At 36.3% G+C, this 25,211-nt stretch overlaps 1 protein-coding gene across 1 annotated transcript in view; it reads left to right on the forward strand.

Moving 5' to 3' along the window:
- GPC5 (glypican 5) overlaps positions 1-25,211 on the forward strand; it is a 1,481,119-nt gene that overhangs the window by 344,361 nt on the left and 1,111,547 nt on the right. The window contains exon 5 of the mRNA XM_011933784.1: positions 20,077-20,202. Within this exon, the coding sequence (XP_011789174.1) occupies positions 20,077-20,202 (126 nt within the window). The remainder of the gene's footprint in view (positions 1-20,076; positions 20,203-25,211) is intronic.

Below are 25,211 nucleotides of genomic sequence, written 5' to 3' on the forward strand. Positions count from 1 at the left end.
TTTTGAGAGTAGTCCCAGGTACTCGGGAGGCTGAGGCGGAAGAATGGCATGAACCTGGGAGGCGCAGCTTTCAGTGAGCCTGGATGGCGCACCACTGCCCTCCAGCCTGGGCGACAGAGCGAGACTTTGTCTCAGATTACTTTTTGAAAGGGTTAAAGCAGACGGGAATTCCTTATTACAATGACCCAGATTTCCTGGAATCTCCTGTTTTTAGGAAAAACTGGTCTGTTTTGGGGATCTGTTTCCTTAAGCTTCAGTTTGATGATATGGCATGTAGCATGACTGATTCTATTTTGGTTTAGTCTGGTCTGTTGAGGCCTAGTGCAAGAGTTCAGTTCTAAACAATGGCCTGTAATATTTGTTTAACAATAGTTTCTCTCACGTATCCTTTTTAAAATTTACTTTGAGTAATTCCCAAGAGAATGCCTCTAGCAGAAACTACTTTCTGTACATTTAAACCAAGCCAAAACCATTAAAGGAAAGCTATGAAACAAAATAATTTAGCAGTTTCTGTAGCTTAATTTAGTTTCTGTAATAGCTGAAAAAATAGGAACTGTAAAATCCATTAGTATCTTTGCCAACATAAATGAAAATAAACACTATTCTATGCTTGCCAAAAATTAAAAATGTATTTTATATTATAAATGAGGTATAACCTTTTCAAATTATATTGTCATAGTTTATATTTTAGATTTAGTATATTATGAAAATTTTGTTGTTTAAAATTATGTTAGAATTATGGCACCCTAACTTAGAAAAATTATTTCAGGACTTCGTGACAGAGGAAGAATTTTTTTATATTTTAGTCTTCCAGTATTCAACCTATTCTTTTGAGGTAATGTTAATATAATTGTCAGGGAGGGGAAAATGGTTTCCTTCCACCCTCTGAAATTCTTTAGCTGGGGTACAAATTAAGTTAATATAAGGCAGATTAATAGAAAAACGATTTTAATTACATATATAGGAATGGGAGTCCCACAAAAATATGGGGCTTAAGGAAAGGCCAGGTAATTGAAGCTTATATAGCATCTGGAGCTCAAGAAAGGAATACACGGTTGGATCTTCTGGGGGGTAGTGAAGACAAACTATTGAGAGGGTGAGTGGAGGAAAGGGATGGGAAATAAAATTTGCATTGTTACGCAGGTAAAATTCGCCCTGGTGATAAAGGCAAACTAGGTCTCCTGGAAGTTCTCTTCCTGATTCAGATACCTTTACTAAGGAAAATTTTCTTTATAGACGTAAACTTCTTTTACAAAAGAGCAGGTTTTCAGAGCATTTCCTGTGTCTTGAGTTCTCAAAATAACCAGTTCAAAGTAATCAAGATGACAAAAAGTTATATTTTGGCATGGCATGTTCTGGTCTCCTACAGTTCTATTTTGGGGTGTTGTGTCCTAAGCCTCAGCATAACCATGGTTGACTTATAACTGATTTCACTAGCTACCTTTTTTTGGGTGTAGGCCAAGTGTATTTATTAAGTGATGATTAATTAGTCTTTGTTTTATCACTGGAATGTTTAGTCCTTTTGTATACAGAAATATACAGTATCCTGAAGGTAGCTGGGCTGAAGACTGCTGTCTTGCTCTTTGTTTTCTCTTTACTTCATGTCTTTCAAAAAAATTCCTCCTTTCTTGCCTTCTTTTGAGTTTAACATATATTTATTATTTTTATCCTTTTAACTTTTTAAATTTGTATTTCTTTATTCTCCAATGGTTATTATAGAGATCACAATATGCATTTTTAATTTTTAGTGTCTAAATTATAACTTTTACTACTTTATTGAACAATATAAGAAACTTACGGTAGTTTCACTCCATTACACTCTTCCCATTTTTTATGCTATTTTACCAGCAAATAGCTGACTCTTACCAATATTTTCACAACTCCCAGGACTACTACTGCTATATAGTCAATACTTCCAATTTCTCACACATTTTGTCCTTTCTGGTGCTTTTTTTCCTCCAGTTTCATGCGTTTATATAGAGTCTTTTTGCTTTAGCCTTAGTATAGCTTTTGCAGATTATTGCAGGTGATGAATTTTTGCACCTTTCATTTGTCTGCAGACATCTTCATTTTTGAAGAATATTTTCATGAGGTCTTGAATTATACATTGCTGCCAATTAACATTTTAAAAATGAAAATGTCTAAGCCATCATTAAGTTCATGACTAAGCCATTATTAAGTTCATAACATTACACGTTGTGTCTAAGTGGTATGGAAAGTTTAGTGGAACAAATATAAGATGAGAAATAACTCAGGTTGTGGGTGCTGCTGTTGGCCCTACTCACATCCCCTTCACCTGGCCCTTTTACCTGCCTCGTGGCTGCTGAGTACCAACTCACAGCTGCTTTAGTCTCTGGGAAATTGCCTTCAACAAATAGGAGCCATTGGTGTTTCTTACCTATTGCTATCTAAAAAATCATTCCAAAATGTAGTGGCTTAAACTGGCAATAAGCATTTATTATACTATTTTCTGTTAGGAATTTGGGAGCTAATTAGTTGTGGGATTCATGCTCAGGGTCATTAGAGAGATTGCTGTCAAGAAGGCAGCTAGGGCTGTGGTCATCTGAAAGCTCAAGTGGGGCTGGAGTATCGTCTCCCAAGATTGCTTGCTCACATGGCTGTTGGTGGGAGGCCTCCATTTGTTGTCACAATGACCTCTCCACAGGACTGCCTGAGTGTCCTCACATTGTAGCTGACTTCTCTCAGGACAAGAAATTTAACAGAGAGCAAGGCAGAGGCTGCTGTCTTATTATGAGCTGGCCTCAGAAATCACATACTATTGTTTTGCAGTATTCCATAGGTTACACAGGTCAGCCCTCTTCAGTGTAGAAGGGGACTATGCAAAGGCATGAGGGATAAAACTGTGGGGAGTTATCTCGGAGACTGCCTCTCACCCATCTCATCCACCTGTGGAAAGGGATTAGACTCCCACCTACCTCAGGCTCTTGGTAGCAGCTCACAGGCAATGACTGACTGACACAGGGATAGAAGTGGCTTGCCCCTTGCTTTAACGTGTGGGACCAAACATGGTGAAATGCATGCTTCAGTGCTCCCTGTGGTATCTGGCTGAAGCTGAGCCCACATCCCCATTTAGCTCCTTCCGCTATACCTGCCCTTGCTTCCCTTGCTCCCTTTTACCTAAGAGCACTCCCTCATGAGTTGCCTGCATACTGATTACTGTCTCAGGCACTGCTTCTAGGGAATCTGACCTAGAGATATCTGAATTTTTAAAGGTACCGAAAATAAATGCAGAGTGAAAGTAAGTGAAGGCAGTATTACAGTATCCCCTCCTGAGGATAGAGAAATCTCTTAATATTCCCAAGTTCCTAACCATTTTGTTTTGTCTTTTTTTCTCCCTGTTTTTCTATGTTCATTTCACAGAGGTCCCTTCTGTTAAATCCATTGCTTTTTCCTTGTTTGCTTCTAACATTTGAAGAAGGAAGATTTCCTTATTCTGGAATAAGAGTTGTGCTAAGCTCATTTGTGGACATTGTGAGTCTTCTTCTAGCTTGGAAAGAGGGGAACTAAATCATAGAGTTGGTTTCTTTTATTTTGGAGATGTAATTGTCCTGATTCAATTTCCCCAGTTTACTTCTGTTTATACAGCATGCTAATAATGTGCACACTGAAGATCCTGAGTGATTGATACATACCGGTTACGGAGGTCTCCAAAGTTGAGCAAAGTAAGGAAGAGCTACTGCTCCTTTAAACAACCAGCAAAGCATCACAATTTTGCCTTTTTGGGCAGAGACCAAATCAACACAGCTGTAAAGGACATTGCACTCATATAGTTGTCTAAAGCAGGCCAGGCTGAGTGATTTCCCTGTGGCAGTTCCTGCTCTCTGCTTGATTTCTTGAAGTTAGCTGGTAAGAATAAGCTATTAGCAAGCTTAAATCGGTGATAATTAGCTGTACATTATTATTTCAAAGTGGCGTGGCTGTGCCAATTAAGTAGGTAATTAGGAAAACCCCAGGACAATAAATTAAGATAGAGTCTCAACACCAGTGCCCCATCTGTTCTCCAGCAAGCATTCCAATTAGCCAGGCCTCTCATTTCAGAATGCATGATTAAGGGGATTGGCTACATGCATGAGTGTGTATTTGCATAATAGGGACTGTCCTAGGTGCTTAGTAAAAATAAGATATTTTTCCTATCAGGCAGGATTTTGATGTCAAGGTGGGGAATGCAGAATTTTTAGAAATACTGGATTTTTAATGTTTGAAACAAAATATAAATTGTTTTATGAGTTTTCAATTTTGTCTTCAGAACTTAATTGAAATATTATATCATTAGATATTTCCATTTCATTCTAATACATTTATTAAATCATGATTTGAGTGAGAATTTTATCACTTGGAACATTAACAGTTTTACTTGTTAAGGATAGAAAGCCATGAGGACGCTTGAAATTGCAGTTTAATGAAAGAAATGAGGCAGGGCATGATTCTCATTCAGAATGTCACTGTCAACTAAAGTAAGTTAACATCCTGTATGTCACAGAAAAACACAGTGAAATGTTCAAAATAATTAAATGTGGGAAAAAATTTGAAACGTCTGTTCAGTAAAGAACACTTAATGTTATTTAAGATTATTGCCAAGGTAGATAGATTCATATTAAATGGGATCAGTTAGCTTAAAATACATAGAGTTTATAATAAAAAACATAGAGTTTATAGTTACATAGTCAAATCTTATCTAACATAACACTTTATTAATGAAACCAAAATTAAATTTAAAAATTCATGGTATTACACACTGAGTATATATGTTTGTTTAGATGGTAAATCAGTATTGAGGTATGCTGGACTTAATGATGAATTGTATATACAAATATTCAGTGGATGAAAATATTCATTGGTCTGAAAAAGAAGTTGATTCTTTCAGGACAGGAAAATTTAATATCATTTATAGTACCAGAGAAAGCAATTTACAATCTATTTTCTTGTAAGTGAAAGTTAGTGCGTCTTTGAGGTGCCATTATTGTTTATTACCTGTAAATTTAGCTTGTGAAAATAAAGGTCATGTTTTCAATGAAAAAAAAAAAATCTGCTTAATGTAAAACAGTGCTTGTTAGGTGGTGGTACTGAGGGCTTCCAGAGCAGGGCAGGCCAAGACAAAGCTTTGGATAGGAGGCCAGAGGTGAGGCCAGAGCAGGTACGGAGGGAACATGAGCTATAAGGCAGGCTAGCGTCAAGATCTATGTGAATAATGAAGATCAGGACCTGCAGGGGGTCAAACTACAGGCATACAGGAAGAGCAAATACCAGAAGGCAGAGCAAACATATGGCAAAAGTTCAGGCTAGTTGTTCTTAATCTTTGGGGATCATGTATCCTGCTGAGGATCCCATAAATGTTCCCAGAAAAAGAAAGTTCATAGACAAATCCATGCAGAATTTTGTTGCATTGAAAAGTACTTTGCTCCACCTGAAACTAATATTAAAAACAGAAAATCTTTTAAAAATGCTCTTACTTTCTAGATGTTCATGAAAAAATTAATGGCCATTCATGGATCATCTTAAATGAAATCCATAGTAGAAAATTAATATTATGCACACTAGTCATGAAAAAAGAGGCAGGTCCAACTATTTGGCGCAAACTAGAAGTTGACATTGCAGTTGGTCTTGGATGTGGCTATGTGCCCATATGTTTGGTATTCAACAGATGCCCACTTTTTGTTTTGAGGGTAACAATTACTGGCAATTATAGAAAACGTATGCAACTATCATATCCGGTGGCTGCAATTGGAACTCCACTAGTTTGCTTTCTTAGATGAGGATAGACTTAATTCAGGGAGCATGAGATTTATTCTAAACTCTTCAGGCTCCATTAGTGTTCCATAATGCTTACATCCTTAAGTTGCTTTATGATATTTGCAGTGCAGAGGCTGTCAACCTTAGGTTAGTGTGTGTGTGGAAGTAAATCTCTCCACATTTCTGACTACAGAAAGAATAATCAGGTATCATTTTATAGTCATAGAAATGGCTAGAAATTGGACAGTTTTCAAACTGGTCATACCAAAACCTTCTGTTTCTATGTAGCGGCTTTGCCGGAAAAGCTAGAAGCTTTTAGTAATGTATGTAATTATTACCGTGGGGCTATCTCATTTATATGGCTGAAAACATCTTTTCCACCAAGAAAACCAAACTGTGAATAAATTCTCCTTATCTAATATATCTAAGAGTATGTTTTCTTTTTCTTTTCTCCCAACAAGTGAATCTTCTACCCCTTTTCCTTTGGAAAGTCAGCAAACGTCTACAGAGTTGAAAAGAACCTCAAGTTCAGCTCCTCTGGTTATAATTTTTTTCACTGAACTTCCAGAAGAGGTGAAGAGGATGATTCAAGTTCAAATTATGAGGAAATTGATGATTTTATAGGAGTGTATAAAATTATTTCAGAATTTTTGGCAGAATCTGTGGGGGCATAATTTAAGATGATTGAAGTTCGTCTCTTACAAATTAATTGCATTTAGAGGTAGGATGGGTCCTTCATCTATAGCAAGAGTATCAAGCGCTATCTTCTACTTTGTTTTTCGTAGTAAAGAATATTTTCAACATTTAAAATCTATCAATGGCATTTAAAATGTATAAAGGATACATATGTATAATAGGGGAAAATGGGAAGCAGGAAGCACCAAGAAATCCTTGTATTTGTATCCAATGGCATGGAATGGAAATGACAAAGCTGCCAAATCCACCACAATTGTCTTCAAACTAGTAGAAAAAAATGTGTCTGTGGAGTAGGTTACACATGTGATAGAGACACTTCCTTTCCTTTTTTCATCTTCAGTCCAAAACACAAATCAGATTAACCATTTCCAGGGCACACAGCTTCACCATGATCTGTAGAATCAAGTGTGGCTTCTTTTGCTTGGTGCAACAAATGAGAATATGAAGGAAGTTTCAAGGTATCTCTTTTTGTTTTTGTTTAGGCTCATATTCGTAGAGCTATCGACTTTTAGATTAAGCTTCCTTCTCAGAAATGTGATTCATTCTGGTCTGATGACTTTTGAAGTCAAGGAGTCTGAGGCTCTCTTTTTGCTCTATTGGTTTCACCCTCTTTCAGCAAGACTCTTGTTATATAAGGAACACTGTAACTTTGGGATCTTATAAACTGAGTAAAACCAAAGAATTTGTAGTCTTCAATGTGTTTGGTTTGTCTACATTTTCCAATTTAAGCTAAGCCTTATATAAACAATCATGTATATGAATAATCATAATGGAAGGATGTATAACCTTAATCCTTATCATATAAACATATTTTAGATGGCATAATTAACTAAAGGTAATTGTACATTAATTATCCTAGTCAGTAATATTCTAGACCCCCCATCAGAAAAACTGGGAATAAAAGGATACCTAGGTGACATGTAACATTCCACAGCAATGTTTTTCAAAATGAAAATTACCAGAGTAATAAGAATAAAATTGGAGAATAAAATAGCTTATTTTATCTGAGCATTGCTATTTATAGATTTCCTAGTGCTAATGCCCATCTTTATGACCGAGTTCAGGGACACATGTATTTGGAATGAAAGATACAGAGTATCTGAAAATGCAAGCATGAACAATTTGTACTAGGTATATACCAGCCATTAGTCAGATAAATGTGTGGGAGGAGGTAAACAGGAATATCTGAATGTAATTCCAAAATGCAAAAGATAAAAGAAGGAAGAATAAAGAAGGCTTTTCATTGGCAGACTGTTAAAGGGCAAGTATTTTATTAATGTTCTGCTAATGCTGAGAGAGGTTAATAATGTCTAGATTATATTTTTGTCCCTTAAGTCACAAAGTTTATTGTTAAAATGTTAGCAGCCACAGAAAATATCTTATTGCCAAAGAGGGGAATATTCAAGATTTGACCTAAAATACTGAATCTCAAAATATGGGTACTCAATAATGATTGCGTGAATAGCATAGATTAATATCATTAGATTTGAAAATTGAAAAATTGGTACCATGTTTCTTTAAACTAGTAGAATGAACAATCAGGTTGTATATTTTAATTACAGTGACCAACAATTATAAGAGGTAGACATTGTATCATGTCTCTTTTGGGATAGATGACCAATTTCCCTAGTATTATCTGACTAGTTTTAAATCTTGAATACTTGGTCACGTGTTTATTTTCACTAATGGGTTGAAGTCCTTGTTTAAAGTCCTTTTTAATGGAGAACAGAGGTAGTGTTTTTTAAGGCACATTTTAACAACAGGGGAAAATGATGTTAGAACTAATTTTGAAAACCTAGTTTTGACAACAGGTTTAAATCACTCTTTTTAGAGGAGGATGCTTTCAGAAAGGGTGTTTTTTATGGGGACATTAAGTGGTAATGTGTTGGGTTTGGAAGGTCTTTGAAAAGTGAGGAATAGAGGCATCTATCCTAATTGCATAGATGGCTATGAACTTCCAGCTCAAGGCTAGAATCAAATTACAGGGAGTGCTAAACATGAAACACCTGTTTACAAAGAATTCTCTGCAAAGGGTCTCTAAGGAAATCAGCCCATTCTCTGAGCTCCTTTCCATCTCTTTCCTATTACTTTCCCTGTTGCTCCCCAACCTACCAACCCTTTAGTTTTGTTCTGAAATCACAGTAAATCCTCTAATAAAGGGGAATCCTGTCATGTGCGGGAGATGACTTCCTATGTGGAGGGGAAAACCTGGACTCACTTAGGGAAAAAAAATCCTCCTCTTTGAGAAAGGTGCCAATCTTTCGGTCACAGTTTCCGTAATGAGCAATGAGTTCAGGTGGGGTTCAGAGAGCAGACTTAACGACTTGCTGTTTTGGAAAAATTATTCTTTTTCTTTTGAATCAAATATGAATGCCGTGCTTGAAACACATTTTCATTTGTGATAAATGTGCCGTATATTGCATTGCTTCTCAGTGATGTATTCACCCTCTCTTCCCAGAATGGGCCAAGAAACGAGACTTGCATTCTCCATCTGACTGTACAAGTTTAATTATTTTCAAGCATTTGCAATGAGAGTGGTGTTTGCCCTTTCTATTCAATAGAAATCTATTTTTTGTATTCTAAAGACTTCTGCAAATATTTTGTCAAATAGAATGAGTTAGATGAGAATAACGTTAAATGATTAAATATAGATTCAGAACAGCAAGAGAAAAGAGTTCTTATCTAGAAACATGTAATTATATATTTCCTCTGCTGAGCAGGAGACTGACATTTTAAGCGTCTACTGTTTGACAGCTGTGGTCAGACATCTCTACAGGGTTGAGCCTGCTCATTAGTGCCACATTAACCTTCACTTTGCCTCAGGCCATTAACTAGCAAACTGCACATTTGACCTTTGTTCTACAGATATTTTCAAACAGTGTGCTAGGCATTGCTTTTAATTTGGATTCTGTATTATGTGTGGACTGACTTTAGGGGTAAAAAAAAAAAATCAATATATGTCATTAAGTAGAGAAACATGCGGTCTGAGACATTCCAGAAAGAAGATCTCCATTTGAAAATAAGATTCTTGATTTGCATTTCTCTGATGGCCAGTGATGATGAGCATTTTTTCATGTGTCTGTTGGCTGTATGCATGTCTTCTTTTGAGAAATGTCTGTTCATATCCTTTGACCACTTTTTGATGGGGTTGTTTGTTTTTTTCTTGTAAATTTGTTTGAGTTCTTTATAAGTTCTGGATATTAGCCCTTTGTCAGATGAGTAGATTACAAAAATTTTCTCCCATTTTGTAGGTTGCCTGTTCACTCTGATGGTAGTTTCTTTTGCTGTGCAGAAGCTCTTTAGTTTAGATTAGATTGAATGGTATTACCTAGGTTTTCTTCTAGGGTTTTTATGGTATTAGGTCTAACATTTAAGCCTCTAATCCATCTTGAATTAATTTTCATATAAGGAGTAAGGAAAAGATCCAGTTTCAGCTTTCTACTTATGGCTAGCCAATTTTCCCAGCACCATTTATTAAATAGGGAATCCTTTCCCCATTTCTTGTTTTTCTCAGTTTGTCAAAGATCAGATGGCTGTAGATGTGTGGTATTATTTCTGAGGACTCTGTTCTGTTCCATTGGTCTATATCTCTGTTTTGGTACCAGTACCATGCTGTTTTGGTTACCGTAGCCTTGTAGTATAGTTTGAAGTCAGGTAGCATGATCCCTCCAGCTTTGTTCTTTTGACTTAGGATTGTCTTGGCAATGCGGGCTCTTTTTTGGTTCCATATGAAGTTTAAAGCAGTTTTTTCTATTTCTGTGAAGAAACTCATTGGTAGCTTGATGGGGATGGTATTTCACACCAGTTACAATGGCAACCATTAAAAAGTCAGGAAACAACGGGTGCTGGAGAGGATGTGGAGAAATAGGAACACTTTTACACTGTTGATGGGATTGTAAACTAGTTCAACCATTGTGGAAAACAGTATGGCGATTCCTCAAGGATCTAGAACTAGAAATACCATTTGACCCAGCCATCCCATTACTGGGGATATACCCAAAGGAATATAAATCTGGCTGCTAAAAGACACATGCACACGTATGTTTATTGTGTCACTATTCACAATAGCAAAGACTTGGAATCAACCCAAATGTCCATCAGTGACAGACTGGATTAAGAAAATGTGGCACATATACACCATGGAATACTATGCAGCCATAAAAAAGGAGGAGTTTGTGTCCTTTGTAGGGACATGGATGCAGCTGGAAACCATCATTCTCAGCAAACTATAGCAAGAACAGAAAACCAAATACCGCGTGTTCTCACTCATAGGTGGGAATTGAACAACGAGATCACTTGGACTCCGGAAGGGGAACATCACACACCTGGGCCTGTTATGGGGAGGGGGAAGGGGGAAGGGATGGCATTGGGAGTTACACCTGATGTCAGTGATGAGTTGATGGGTGCTGATGAGTTGATGGGTGCAGCACACCAACGTGGCACAGATATATATATGTAACAAACCTGCACGTTGTGCACATGTACCCTAGAACTTAAAGTATAATAATGAAAAAAATAAAATAAGATTCTTCTTGGATACTTTTCTGGATATTTAGCTTTGGTCAAAATTAGAAATAGTCTCTTCTGTGTTGGATTCAATGGAAAAAAAAGAGGGGTGCAATATGTGACAATTTATAAATGTTTAAAATGAAACATTTTAACATCTCATGTTCCTATGAGATGAGGACATAGGATTGAGAGGTATGGCTTTTGAACAGTTTTGTTTCTAGCAAGTTCTGATTAAATGAAATGCAAGGTCAAATGTAGATTAGAGCCATGGGCCTTAAGGCAAACAGCTTCCTAAAAGATCAACAAAGTTTGAAACTATGCCAGCCTTATAAATTAAAATGTAAATTTGCTTAGTGAAATATTTTCAAAAGACTGTGCTAATGTTGCTATATCCAGTTTATGGAATATTATACAGTTAATTAAAAATAAGACTCTATTTATTAACCTGAAAGGGGTTCATCATATACCGTCATGTGAGAAAGATTCTATTTCATATATGTGTATAGCTTGGTACAGATTTTGCGAACCCAAACCATCTCTGTATCCCTCTCTATCTTTCTATGTCGGTCTGTCTGTCTATCTGTCTGTCTTTAGCTGCTTGTTAGTTTGCACGTAGCAAAAGCTGAAGAATAAGATAAACACCAAGCTGTTATATTGGTTACCTCAGGTGGGAGGGTTGGAAAGACTATGGAAGGACAGAAATTAACTGGTTAGTCATGCACCTTTTTATTATTTTACACCTTACTAAAAGATATATTACTTTTATAATTAAACATGAATAAAGTCAACTACAATAGTATAGCCAGTTGGAAGTGTTACTCAATTTAATAGTAGTAACTGGCATTCCTTTGTCAACAGATTCAGAAACAACTACTTCAGGGTGGGTTGCATTCCCCTTTATTTGTATTTTTTACCGTGTGATATATCAGGAGACCTTTCTGGCACTGTTGGCCTCAAGGGCATGGGAAACAATGAAGCAATAACTATGCTAGTCCATGTTTCTCCCCTGCCTTCAGTAAGCTCAGGGCAAATAAGGCTGCAGGCTATGAATGAGCAATTGTGCTACAGCCTTCTTCTACTTTACTGTGCTAGCACAGTGTACAAAGCTGGGCATTAGCCAGTGATGAGAATTTACCCCACTGCCTGCTTCCTGCTTCAAACATTTTAAACTGGTCAAAACATATAGGTAACTCCTGTCTGAACATACTGCATTATCAGCGTAGTTTTTTGTTGAGAAGAAGCAATGTATCTGTTTTTTTTTTTTTCTAATCTAACAATCTACTAATGAGTGTGTTTTTAAAATGTGATAATTTCCATAAATGTTTGGAAACAGGTGGAAATACTCTTCTATATAAAGATGTATTCAACTTTGATTAATCAAATATCCACTGGCAGCCAGTTATTGCTAAGTAATGAGATTTTCAATTAATTAATGAAACAAGATGTCGAAGTCTGTATCAACTAAATGCCTAACTGACAACTTAGTGACTTTTCATGAGTCTTTTTATTTCTCTCGTTTTCACTTTTGTTATTTATAAGAGGGTTGGACTGCGTCACTGGTTCTCAAACCTGGCTGCACATTAGGATCCTTTAGGAAGCTTGCAGGAAACCCAAATGCTCAGTTCTCATCCCGGACCAATAAATCTGATTGTTTGAGGGAGAACTCCAGGTGTACAGTTTAAAATGTGTCTTTGGCAATGACAATGTATAGATAGGACAGAGAGCTGTTGGAACAGATGATCTCTAAGGCTCCTTCTATCTCTGTCTTCATAACGCAGCATATCTGTGATGTATTAATTATGATAGCTATCTTACACAGCAGTGCGACTAAATATTAATGTGTCACTACATATTAGTTTTAACATTACATATAAATAGGAACTGTCTTGAGCTTCTTTAGTAGAGTTTGGCCCAGTTGTTGTACTACCTTAGAGATTCCTTCTATTTTTTAATGCAACACACCAGAAAGGTCTCTCTGATATTTTGCCAGAATCTAGAAATAGGTCCCCTAATTTAAAGTTTCCTGATTTAAAGTTTCCCAAGCCACCTGTGCACTTAAAGAACTTTAAATTATCACTAGCATTGTGTAAAACATATTTCTTGTAGGAGCTTCTAATTCTAGAAGTTGTTAAAAACTAAGACTTCATCTGGGGCTAATTCAAAAAGAATTTGTTAAGTGCCTGTTGGATACCAAACTATGGTCTAAATCCTGAGAACATGAGGAAGACATGACTTTTGTCTTTAGGAAACACATTCACTAATTGGGAAGGTAGATTGGCATACAAGGGAATTCTAATACTAGAGAGCAACGGCTGTAATACAACCATAGACAGGTGCTAGATAAGAAACGAGGATGAACCCATTGCTACGCCAGTTGGTCAGGGAAGGAGTTGGAGAGGTGAGGTTTAAGCAGGATCTTGAAGGATGGGTAGAAAGTTGAGAGTAAAGCAGAAGAGAAGACAGTTCTGGGTGGAGGAAACTGGATGTGCTAAGCCTGGAATCTTGTTCAGTAAATATTGAGTTGTTTTATGCAATGTGTATATAGGTGTGCGGACTTTGGCTGGTGTGTGTGAATAGAGAGAAGGGGGACTGTCACGGGATGAGGTTTAGGGTAAAGGGTCGAGAGCTCTTATGCCATGGCAAGACATTTTATTGTTTCTTATTTTTTAAATTTTTAATAGATATAGTGGGTAAAAATGCAGTTGTATTACATGGATATGTTGTGTAGCCGTGAAATCTGGGCTTTTAGCATAACCATCATCCAAATAATGCACATTGTAACCATTTTGCATACCTCACCCCACTTCCACCTCCCACCTTCCTGAGTCTCCAGTGTCTATAATTCCACTCTCTAAGTCCATGAGTACCCATTGTTTAGCTCCCAATTGTGAGAACATGTGATATTTGACTTTCTGTTTCTGATTAATTTCACTTAACATAATGTCCTCCAGTTCCATCAGTGTTGCTGTAAAAGACATGATTTCATTCATTTTTATGGCTGAGTAGTATTCCAGTGTGTATAATATATACCACATTTTATCCAGTCTCCTATTGATGGACACTTAGGTTGATTCCATGTCTTTGTTTTTGTGAGTAGTGCTGAGATAAACATGTGAGTACGGGTCTCTTTTTGATATAATGATTTATTTTCCTTTGGGTAAATACCAAATAGTGGAATTGCTGGGATAGTGGAATTTCCAAATAACAAATAGTTGAATTTCCTTTGGGAAATACCCAATAATGGGATTGCTGGATCAAATTGTAGTTCTATTTTTAGTTCTTTCAGAAATCTCCATACCATTTTCTATAGAGGTTGATTTAATTTATATTTCTACCAACAGTATATAAGTGTTCCCTTTTCTCCACATCTTTGCCAGCATCTGTTATTGTTTGACTTTTTAATAAAGACATTTTGTATGAATGAGTTAGTGTTTTAAAAGCAGGGAAGTGGTATTTTTGGAGACAGAGTCTTGCTGATCTGTTGCCCAGGCTGGAGTGCAGTGGCACAATCTCAGCTCACTAAAACCTCTGCCTCCTGGGTTCAAGCAATTATCCTGCCTCAGCCTCCCGAGTAGTGGGGATCACAGGCATGCGCCACCACACCAGGCTAATTTTTGTATTTTTAGTAGAAACGGGGTTTCACCATGTTGGCCAGGCTGATCTCAAACTCCTGACCTCAATTGATTCCGTCCACCGCGGTCTCCCAAAGTGCTGGGATTGCAGGAGTGACCCACCATGCCTGACCCGTATGGCTCATTTCTAATGACTCTGCATTCAACTTGGAAAATGGCAGCAAAGGGAACAAATGCTACACTGTTACAAGCCCAAATTAGAAATGATCCATTTTTATTGGTCCAGACATAGAGGCTTTGAATAAATATTCAGATGAGGAACATTTTTTCTATTTTCTTTTAAATATGGTCAAACTGTTACTCTTAATAATTATATTTCATTTCTGTGTACTAGAGATAGTTCAAGCACGAGATGAGCAACTGACATATGAAACAGTCCCTGAAGGATAATTTGATGGGACTGTTGACATCTCCCTGCATTTATTATGATCCTAATTTTAATAAGAAATATTCTTATAACTGTAGAGAAATAATTGCACGGATGAAGTCACTCTCCCAGCAGCTTAAATTTATAATCTTTCTAATAATATAATATTTTGTTCCTTGAAATATTTCATGTAAAACTGGAAACGTAGTCATGTATTAGCTTGAGCATTGAGCTGGCAACTGAGATGTGAATTCTGATAATAGGGCCACCATTAATTTGCTCTGTGGTAGCAGTAAGTTTTTTTTTTTTTTTTTTTTTTTTTTTAGATGGAGTTTCGCTCTTGTTGCCCAGGCTGGAGTACAGTGGCACGAACTTGGCTTACCACAACCTCCGCCTCCTGGGTTCAAGCAATTCTCCTGCCTCAGCCTCCTGAGTAGCTGGAATTACAGGCAGGTGCCACCATGTCCAGCTAATTTTGTATTTTTAGTAGAGATGAGTTTCTCCATGCTGGTCAGGCTGGTCTCGAACTCCCGACCTCAGGTGATCCACCCACCTCGGCCTCCCAAAGTGCTGGGATTGCAGGCGTGAATCACTGCGCCTGGCCTGTAAGTCTTTTTGACCAGTTCACTATTCCTACTGGTGTTTCAATCCCCTCCTTTACCGCCATCTCAATTATTTTTGTTTAATATACCTACTGAAGATCCCTAGTTCTGTTATGCCTACTTTCATCAGTGCAACTGCATTTTGCAACACTACTCTTAATTCCTGCCACCTAAACCCTGCCAAACACAGAACATAGTGTTCCAAAGTAGGATCTCCCCGCTAAATTTCTGTCTTGACAAACCAAAACCCATCTTAATATTAATACAGATTTTCTTTCCTTATTTTAGCCTCAGAAAATTCAAAGCTAACCACTCTGTTTTCAGTAGCCCTTCCTCTCTCTCTTTTGCAGAATTTCTGATTAATGAATTATTAATTTTCTTTTCCTATCATTGTATCAACCAAGAGACTAAGTTATGATGCGATAGAAAACTATACCAACATACCATCGGTTTAGAACAATAACATTGTGTTTCTGTTTAGAACCTGTGCCATTTCAGATCAGCAGCCATTACCACTTAAGTTGCCTGGGGTTTAGGATGCAGAATGACAGAGCAGTCTTCCTCTGAAACATTGCCAGTCATCGTGCCAGAGGGAAACGGAAGCTGGCAAAGCCTTGTTAGTTCTTAAAGCTTCAGCCTAGAAGGAGCATACATAAATTCTGCCTACATTTATTCGAACCCCAAACAAGTCCCATGACCAAAACCAACTTCCAAGCTCCTGTGTGCCCAGAAGGTAGATAATTAGAATATCCAGAAACAAGCTAATTACCACAAACCCTTATCTCCTTCTTTTTATACCCGAATATTTTCAACTGTCTTCCCCATTGAAATGAGCATACATACAAACAAATCTTTAATTTTTCTTTTTTGAATCTCTACTTATGGTTTCCCATGCTGTTTTTTTTTTTTTTTTTTTGAGACGGAGTCTCGCTCTGTCGCCCGGGCTGGAGTGCAGTGGCACGATCTCAGCTCACTGCAAGCTCTGCCTCCCAGGTTCATGCCATTCTCCTGCCTCAGCCTCTGTGAGTAGCTGGGACTACAGGCGCCTGCCACCACGCCTGGCTTATTTTTTGTATTTTTAGTAGAGATGGGGTTTCACTGTGTTAGCCAGGATGGTCTCGATCTCCTGACCTCGAGATCCGCCCATCTCGGCCTCCCAAAGTGCTGGGATTACAGGTGTGAGCCACCGCGCCCGGCAAAGTATACAGTCTTGAGCCCTGCCCTGGAACTACTGAATCTGAATCTGCATTTTGGGAAAATCCCCAGATGAGATTTATACCTAGTAAGTTTGAAAGTAGCATTCTGTTTGATTTCTCTATCTAGACATTCCAAAGAAATCTCAGACTGAACATGTTGAGAATGAAACCATTAATTCCTCAGTCTTCACTCATTTATTAATTTGATGACTATTTATTGGGGCTATTGTATGTAACACCACTGCTCTATGATTTATGGCAGTGAGCAAAACAAACAACAAAATTTCTGCCTGCCTGAATATTTTATTCCAGACCATGGAGACAGTTAAGAAACAATAAGGCCTGATTAATCTGTATATTACATAAGTGGCTAGAAAGTGATGTGTGCCTTGGAAAGACGAAAATATGGAGCGAGATAAGGATGATAAGTATAGTGTGGGACCCTGAGAAGGTGAGATTTCCCTTCCTTTATTTCTTATCTCAGCGAATGACATGAGCATCCCTCGCATGAGCAGGGGGAAAACACAATTAGAAATTGTGTGTGTTATCTTAACATTCTTCCTTTAGCCTGTCAATTCTGGATTCCTAATGTCTTTCAAATCTTTCACTTGTTTTTCTGTTCACTGACAGGCTATTTCTCACATCCTCAGGGTTTCTCCTGCTCAGGTGATAGCCACTTAAGTGACCTCACTGCTTTCTACTCCCAAACTGCTGCCATGATGATGATGACACCTGCTTGCTGGAAAACTTAATGGTTCCAACTTCCTTTTGAATAAAACAGAAACATCTTATGATGAGCAATAAGACTGATGATAAAATAGTTTCTTCGTACCATTTCACCATAGTTCATTCCCATAAGCACAGTCCCCACTAATGAAACTGCATACTAGCTGTATTTTCTTTCCTCTTACCCTTACTTACCCTGACTTTTTGTTTGGTTTGCCTGCTTGTTTCGCATGGAGCACTAAAATATTACCTTATTTTGTAAATATCTTCTGGTTCGTCTGTGCACTAAAATTTGGCTCTATTAACATTGTCTTATCGTTGTAGGTGTTCCCCAAAATGTGTGTTCTTAGAAGGCAGGGGCTCTCTTGCTTACCTGTGAATCCTTAGTGCCAATACAAAACTTAGCACTCAATAGTGTTTCTTACTTTTTGACTAATAGTTTATAAATGATGGTTCATAGAATGACTGGAAATCTTCTAGGATACAATCCTTTCAGAATAAATATAGGCAATGGTATGACGGTGTGTTTGGGAAACAGAAAGCACCTCACTTTTGTGGGACCCTAAAGTATGGTTTGGGTTGTTGTTGAAATTGAGGTGAGAAGATACCTTGCACGTCTTTCCAAGAAACTTGGATAAAATGCTGTACAGAAGCTTTTGAAGGACTTTAAGTGAGTAACATAATCTCTGGAATATCAAATTTGAATTTTAGAAAGTGACTGTCATTGAGAATGGGAAGAGATTGGAGGGATGTAATCTTAGTGTAATAAGTCCAGAGAAAGATGATAAAGGCTTGGACTAAGGCAATGACAGTATAGTCGTGGGAAGGAGGACTGGAAAAGAAAGACGTAAAGCTTTCCCTATGAGGATCTATTGATTTTGAAGGGAGAAATGAACCTGGTGCTATCCACCAAGACTGCAGTAGGTGACTTAGGGTCCATAAAAATATATTCAGTTTTACATCATCAATTTAAAAGTCTCAACATTCCATCAATTTGGGCCTGGTCTCTTCATTGCTAGAAGACTCTTCGATTCCAAACAAGTGATCATTTATAGTGAATACAATTTAGGACAGGAGTCACACATCCTGCCATTCATTAAACCCCAACTTTCTAAAAAAAGAATTAGTCTGCCTCCTCAATTACGTTTTAGTAGCTGCAACATATAAATTGGTATTTGTTCATGCATTCCAATTACCATAGTAGAGATATAGCCATCTTTGAGGGACTTATTTTCTGGCAAAGGAAATTGACTTAAAGTAGTAAATATGATTTAAATACTCACCAAATACTTATACTAAAAACTTCTGATTTTCTCTATGAGTTTTGATGTTACATATTTGAAAGTAACATTTATCTTTTTTACAAATCAACTCCAGCAATATTCACAAATAGTTCTTTAAAAACCAATACATTTGTGTCCAGCCTGGGCAGCATAGCAGGATATCATCTCTAAAACAAAACAAAACAAAAATAATAGGAGAGAACTAAAAATGATCTTGAGTAACAGATGTGACAAAATGAGATTTAATTTTTTAAAAATTAGTTACTCCAGCTATAATTTAGAATCACCCTTCTCCTTTGATCTCATTTTTAAACAAATTATATTTTTAATTTTAATGAGGGATGACATTTCATAATTGCTATATTTATACTGCTTATTCCATGAATTTCTAAAGTTTACTTTACTTCCAACATTTCCTTCTTCTGTCCCTTCCTTCTGGTCTAGAGAGCATCTCCTATGATCAGCCTAGGGCTTTTCATTTCTTTTTCCAAAGCAATTGTTTATGTCAAAAAAAAAAAATCATAATGAAGGTCTTTAGGACTTGGCCTTTTGAAATATTAAAACTCAAGTTCTTGGTCCTCCAAAGCCTTGGTTTTAAAACTCAGAAGTTTTTGCTTTCTAAATTAAAACAAAACAAACATGCTCGTTGTTGAATTTTTCCTCCCATAATTGATATGGGGAAGGAAAGTAGTGTGGGAGGAAAAAAATCTTAGTTAATATATTAAATATTATTCCTTCCAAAAACTTTTATTTCCATGCTTCTGAAATATCTTACATGTCTGGGTTTTGGGTCATATTTAGTAAAGACTTTACTTTTTGTTCTTAGATACCAAGAAGACCCAGATAGGAAAATAACCTAGTACACTTTTCATCAGAAAGCAATCACTTGGCATGTTGTAAGTCTCTGACATTTTCCACAGGGAAAAGGAAAGTGTTAGCACTCTTGTGGTGATGTAGATGACAGCAGGTAGTGAGGACTTTTAGGGAGGCTAAACGAAGTGATGTCTGTCTGTGTGCATCAGTATATACTATTCCCAACCTCTTGGATGTGCAGTTATACAAGATTCATCCCCAGTGAACCCTTTTATTCTAAGAATAAATTAAAATACTAGCTTTTTTCTAAAAAGTGATAATGTATTTTCATCCTGGTGGTTAGAAAAGTAAATAGAGAAAATTTAAATACTTATATTCTAAACATTAAGCATAGCAATATAAAATTATATCCTAAACATTATGTACAGCAATATATATCATTTTTGATGGCCTTTATTGTGGATATTTAGTTTTAATTGTTTTCTTTCTTCTTTCATTTAGAGAATTTATCAACAGCCTTCGACTGTACAGGTCATTCTATGGAGGTCTAGCTGATCAGCTTTGTGCTAATGAATTAGCTGCTGCAGATGGACTTCCCTGCTGGAATGGAGAAGATATAGTAAAAAGGTATTTTATGTGGTCTGTGAAAACCTACTGGTTACATCAACCTTGCTTTCTTTTTCCAAATCTTAAGGGGATTAATTCAGTCTTAACTTTGTCACACAATTTATAGTCTACATTAAATACTCATCTTTAGTTTGTTAAAAAACAAAGAAAAGAACATCAAAACCTGATCCTTTTAGGTATCTTAAAGCTACAATAGCATTCTGTGGTATTTTGAAAGTCTTCTCTTTTACCTATCTATGACTTACCCAACAATCCTACTTTTGAATTAAACACCATTTTTTTAATCCAGTCTGTCTGTTGTTTACCAAATATTGTATTTCTTTTTAGTTTAAATTCATGAGTATTAGAAAGTGAGGAAATTCAGTGAAATGTGAATACCCATACAAATATTCATTGGTATATGGATATGTGTCCTAACAATGTGTCCATCCTGCAATGTTCTGATAGAAAGAAACAGAGCATGCAAGAAAGAGAGAGACAGAGACTGAGAAAGAGAAAGAGAGAGAGAGAGACTATGTAATAGTGGGGACACTTTTATATATATATCTGTTAGAGGCATTTTTCATTTGTATGTTGTCAATTATTCTCAAACTTAGGAGTGAAATTCCATGTTTATTTTTTTTCCTCCCTGAAAATGGAGGAAAATCCTTGCTAGAATTTCTTTGACAGTTTATTTTCCTTTATTTCCTATAACTGATTGTACTTTCGAGCAATCTCTTGAGCTTGAGAAAGTCATAAATTCTCCCTCTGTGGTCAATTAAACTGGTTGGGGAAAAGTGTCTTGGTTTGCCAATACTGGTGGTTATTATAGAATGTAGGATGATGAGGTTTTGTGTTTGGATCTGAATCTGTTAAACTATAAAACAAATATATTTTTGTTTATACATTTTGCTTTTTGGATTTGAATCCATAAAAAAGTATAGTTTGGATTTGAGTCTGTTAACATATATTTTTGAGCAGTCTCCAAAATGAAAGACAGGGTGTTAAGCTTTCTGACAGATATGGTTTGGCTGTGTCCCCACCCGAGTCTCATCTTGAATTGTGGTTCCCATAATCCCAGGTGACCTGGGAGGGACCTGGTGGGAGATAATTTAATCATAGGGATGGTTTCCCCCATCCTGTTCTTGGGATAGTGAGTTAATTCTCCCGAGATCTGATGGTTTTAGAAGGGGCTTCCCCCTTTGCTATGCACATATACTTCTCTTTGCTGCTGCCATGTGAAGAAGGACATATTTGCTTCCCCTTATGCCATGATTGTAAGTTTCCTGAGGCCTCTTGGGAACTGTGAGTTCCTGAACTCATGCTGAACTATGAGTCGATTAAACTTCTTTCCTTTATAAATTAACCAGTCTTGGGTATTTCTTCATAGCACTATGAAAGTGGACTAATACAATGACTTACAAATAAACCTACTCTATATGCAGATAGGTGGTTTAGTTACCACAAAAGTGATGAGTTCATTTAAAACGTTTTTAGCAAATTAACTTTGCTATGATAAACATATACTATAATCAGTTTTTAATAGAAATTTATATAACAAAGCCATTTATATATTTCTGGGTGATCATTTTCATTATAGTTAAGAGCCACATTCCTGAAATATTAAATGATTATTTTATTAATATCCTGAATATCTGAATATCTCATACTTAGAGTTCATAGAAAAAAATATTGAAGACAAATCTATTTAAATTTAAATAAAATAATTGGCTGATATGGTCAGTGCTCTTTTTTCATTATGCACCTTGGATGTTGCAATGTAAGAATTTTGCAAATATTTCTTTATTGCTTTTACTGAGAGAAGTGATAGCATTCTTGTACTTTGAGCTCTTAATGTATTCATGTCAGCATTTCTGCTTCTTAGATCCAGTAATTAAATTCTACTTTGACATAATATTTTTTCAAATTGTTCAAACTGGAATTGAACTTTTTGTATATTTCTACAAAGACTAATGAGAAACCCATAGTGATTAATAAAAAAAATTATATAAATATATTTAATATACTACATTATATTATGTTGTATTATATTATCTGAATCTACAGCTGCAAGAACCTTAGTTTGAATTTATCCCATTCCTCTCTTGACAAGTTGGTCTGGGCTTTGTGTAATGGGAAATACCGTTGGAGAAATCAATGATTTGGGGAAACCTTTTAGAGTGATAGCATTTTCAGCTGAAATAATATATTTTATTCTACATAATATATTTTTAAAGACCTCATTCGTGGTTTATGAATTTAAAAAAGCACATAGTTAGCAAGGATTCTCCATGAAAACCATCCACATTTCTGATCAGCGAAGTGTGTGATTCTTAGTATTCTCATTTGCTTCCAACTAATGCCTTCCCTTTCCTGTACCACCATGGACTCCTATTAGCCACTTCCAAGTGCATAGGGACTCCAGTCTCTTGTGAACAAGCTTCACTGTGCCTTTAACTCTCTTCAAATAATTCTTCCAGCCTCATCACCTTAATGGACATTTTCCCTTTCTTGAGCACATTTTTCTCTTCCATTTCTGTCTCAAGGGTCCCCAGCCTTTTCTTGTCCCCTTTGGTTCCCAGGGCCAGCAGATGAGCCTCACACACTCCTACCACCTCTAAGGCTACTTCCAAAATGAGCATCTTTCAGCCCTGATTATTCTGTTGCAGTGAAATGAGGGTTTCAGAAGCATTATTTAATTCCCCCAGTACTTCACTTTTAATCCCCCAAGTAAGCTGATTGGACTCTCTCTTTTCTATTTGATGATGAGAAAATTCGGTGTCCTTTGACTTAAAAAATTAACTAAAAATTTTAATTTTAGTCCTGACTCAGTCAATTCTTTATTTCTTTCATTTTTAATGTTTATGTGTCACATAGCAGGTGTATATGGGGTACATGTGATATTTTGATACAGGCATGCAATATCTAATAATCATATCAGAGTAAATGAGGTACCCATCAACTCAAGCACTTATCATTTATTTCTTTGTGTTATAAACATTCCAATTATACTTTCAGTTACTTTAAAATGTACAATAAATTATTGTTGACTATAGTCACCCTGTTGTGCTATCCAATACTAGATTTTATTCAGTCTGTCTAACTATATTTTTGTACCTATTAATTATCCCTATTCCCCTCTTCCCACTACTCTTCCCAGCCTCTGGTAACCATCCTTCTACTCTCCATCTCCATGAATTCCATTGTTTTAATTTTTAGCTCCCAAAAATGATTGAGAGTATGTGAAGTTTATCTTTCTGTGCCTGGCTTATTTCACTCAACATAATGGCTTCCAGTTTCATCCCCTTGATGTAAATTTAGAATGAGATTTTTTTTCCTCAATGCCAACTCAGTGGTAAAATATAAATATCCATCCATTCTTGTTGATTGATTATGGTATCATGAAATGTTACATAGCAGTTAAAGTGAGATATATTTATATCTGCTACTGTGGAATGATGTCAAATAATTAAACAAAATTAGCTAGAAACAGGATAGGGTATATTTTACCGGCAGATTTGAAAAAAAATAAAATAGATATTAATGTTGCTTCTGCATAGACTATTTCTGGAAAGTTACAAGAAAATTGTTAATATGTCTAAATTTAGGACAAAATACTAGGGGGTGGGGGGGGGTCTTTTTTTTTTTTTCATTTGTATTGTACATACTTATTTTAAATGAAAACAGGTGTTAAAATGATACAAGAATTATGGGCCATTATTGTTTTTTATGTTTTACAATTCTCAAAAAAAAGTCAAAATTCATGTTGTGAAAAGTGCTATTTATACATTTAATTTCTACTAATTCAGATTTTCCTAGTAATTTTGTGATATAGTTTTGTCAAAGCATTAATACATATGCTTCAATACTGAACTGCTGAATTTAGGAGAGTTTCTAAATAAAGTTAAGTCCTGATCACCGTTACAATCTTAAATTATTAACCACTTTCTCCTTGAGAAAAAAAAAAAAAACGAAGTATAGCAGTGATCTGTGGTGAAAAGCTCTGAGCAATCCTCATATGTGAGATTCATTTCAGAGACCTGCAGTTAGTTCAGGTAAGTAATGCCATTCAGTTTTGAGGAAACGGACAGCAAGTGAATGTATACTACATGTGGGGATGATAGATTGTTTTCCTTTTTTTGTGGTAGGTTATAATACCCATCAGGTTCATTCTAGAGGAATTAAGCCAAACACATCAATAGGCTAAATTGGTGGCCAAGATGAAGTCTATTCTTCATTATAAGAGTGAAGCAATTATTTTGGCAAGATTTCTTCTCCTGCAGGCATTTTTAAGGAGGTGATTGATATGATTATTTATGTGCACAGACATTCTGCTTCAAAGACTAGGAGAGCCATACAGACTATTTTAATGTCATGACAGTCCTGTAAAACTGTGTGAACTCACCTATGTGCTGATCAAAAGAGGTGGAATTCCTTTGTGATTGTGGATGAAAATGTCTCAAATATCTGTAGTGTATAAAGAGTTTAATTTTTGAAACAAAATCTATTTAACTCAAATGATTTTGAAGACTGTATTCATATCATGTAGTCTGCTGCAACACTGAGGTCAACAGTTCAAATAATTTCTGATTTAGGATGAAAATATTATTGAAATCCATGTAGTCTGTATCTCTTATAGTCTCTTTTATCTCCCCTTCCTGTCTCTTTATTGTGAAACAACATTGTTCTCTGAAAGGCATTTTAGTCTTTGTTCTCAGTTCTCTGTGATTACAAATTGATTGTTTGATGATTCGTTCTTTTCTTTCTGGGCATTGAAGTTCAGGTGACAGCTCCTTAATTACCAGGGCTTCCTTTTCCCTTTTGATTAACTGATAATCCTGTAACTGTCCCTCAGTCTCCAGGAATTGACCTCCACAATGACTCTTAAACTAGACAGTATCTGTTAAATACCTTTTTGAGGAAAACTCTCAAATCGCATTTTTCCTCTGCTTTTATACCACCTCAACAATCATCAACGCAGACCTTCTGTGACCAAAAGTGTGGGTTTTTTTCACCGCACACCAAGCATC

The sequence above is a fragment of the Colobus angolensis genome, unplaced genomic scaffold (assembly GCF_000951035.1).
Source record: "Colobus angolensis palliatus isolate OR3802 unplaced genomic scaffold, Cang.pa_1.0 Scaffold13, whole genome shotgun sequence".
Taxonomy (NCBI): domain Eukaryota; kingdom Metazoa; phylum Chordata; class Mammalia; order Primates; family Cercopithecidae; genus Colobus; species Colobus angolensis.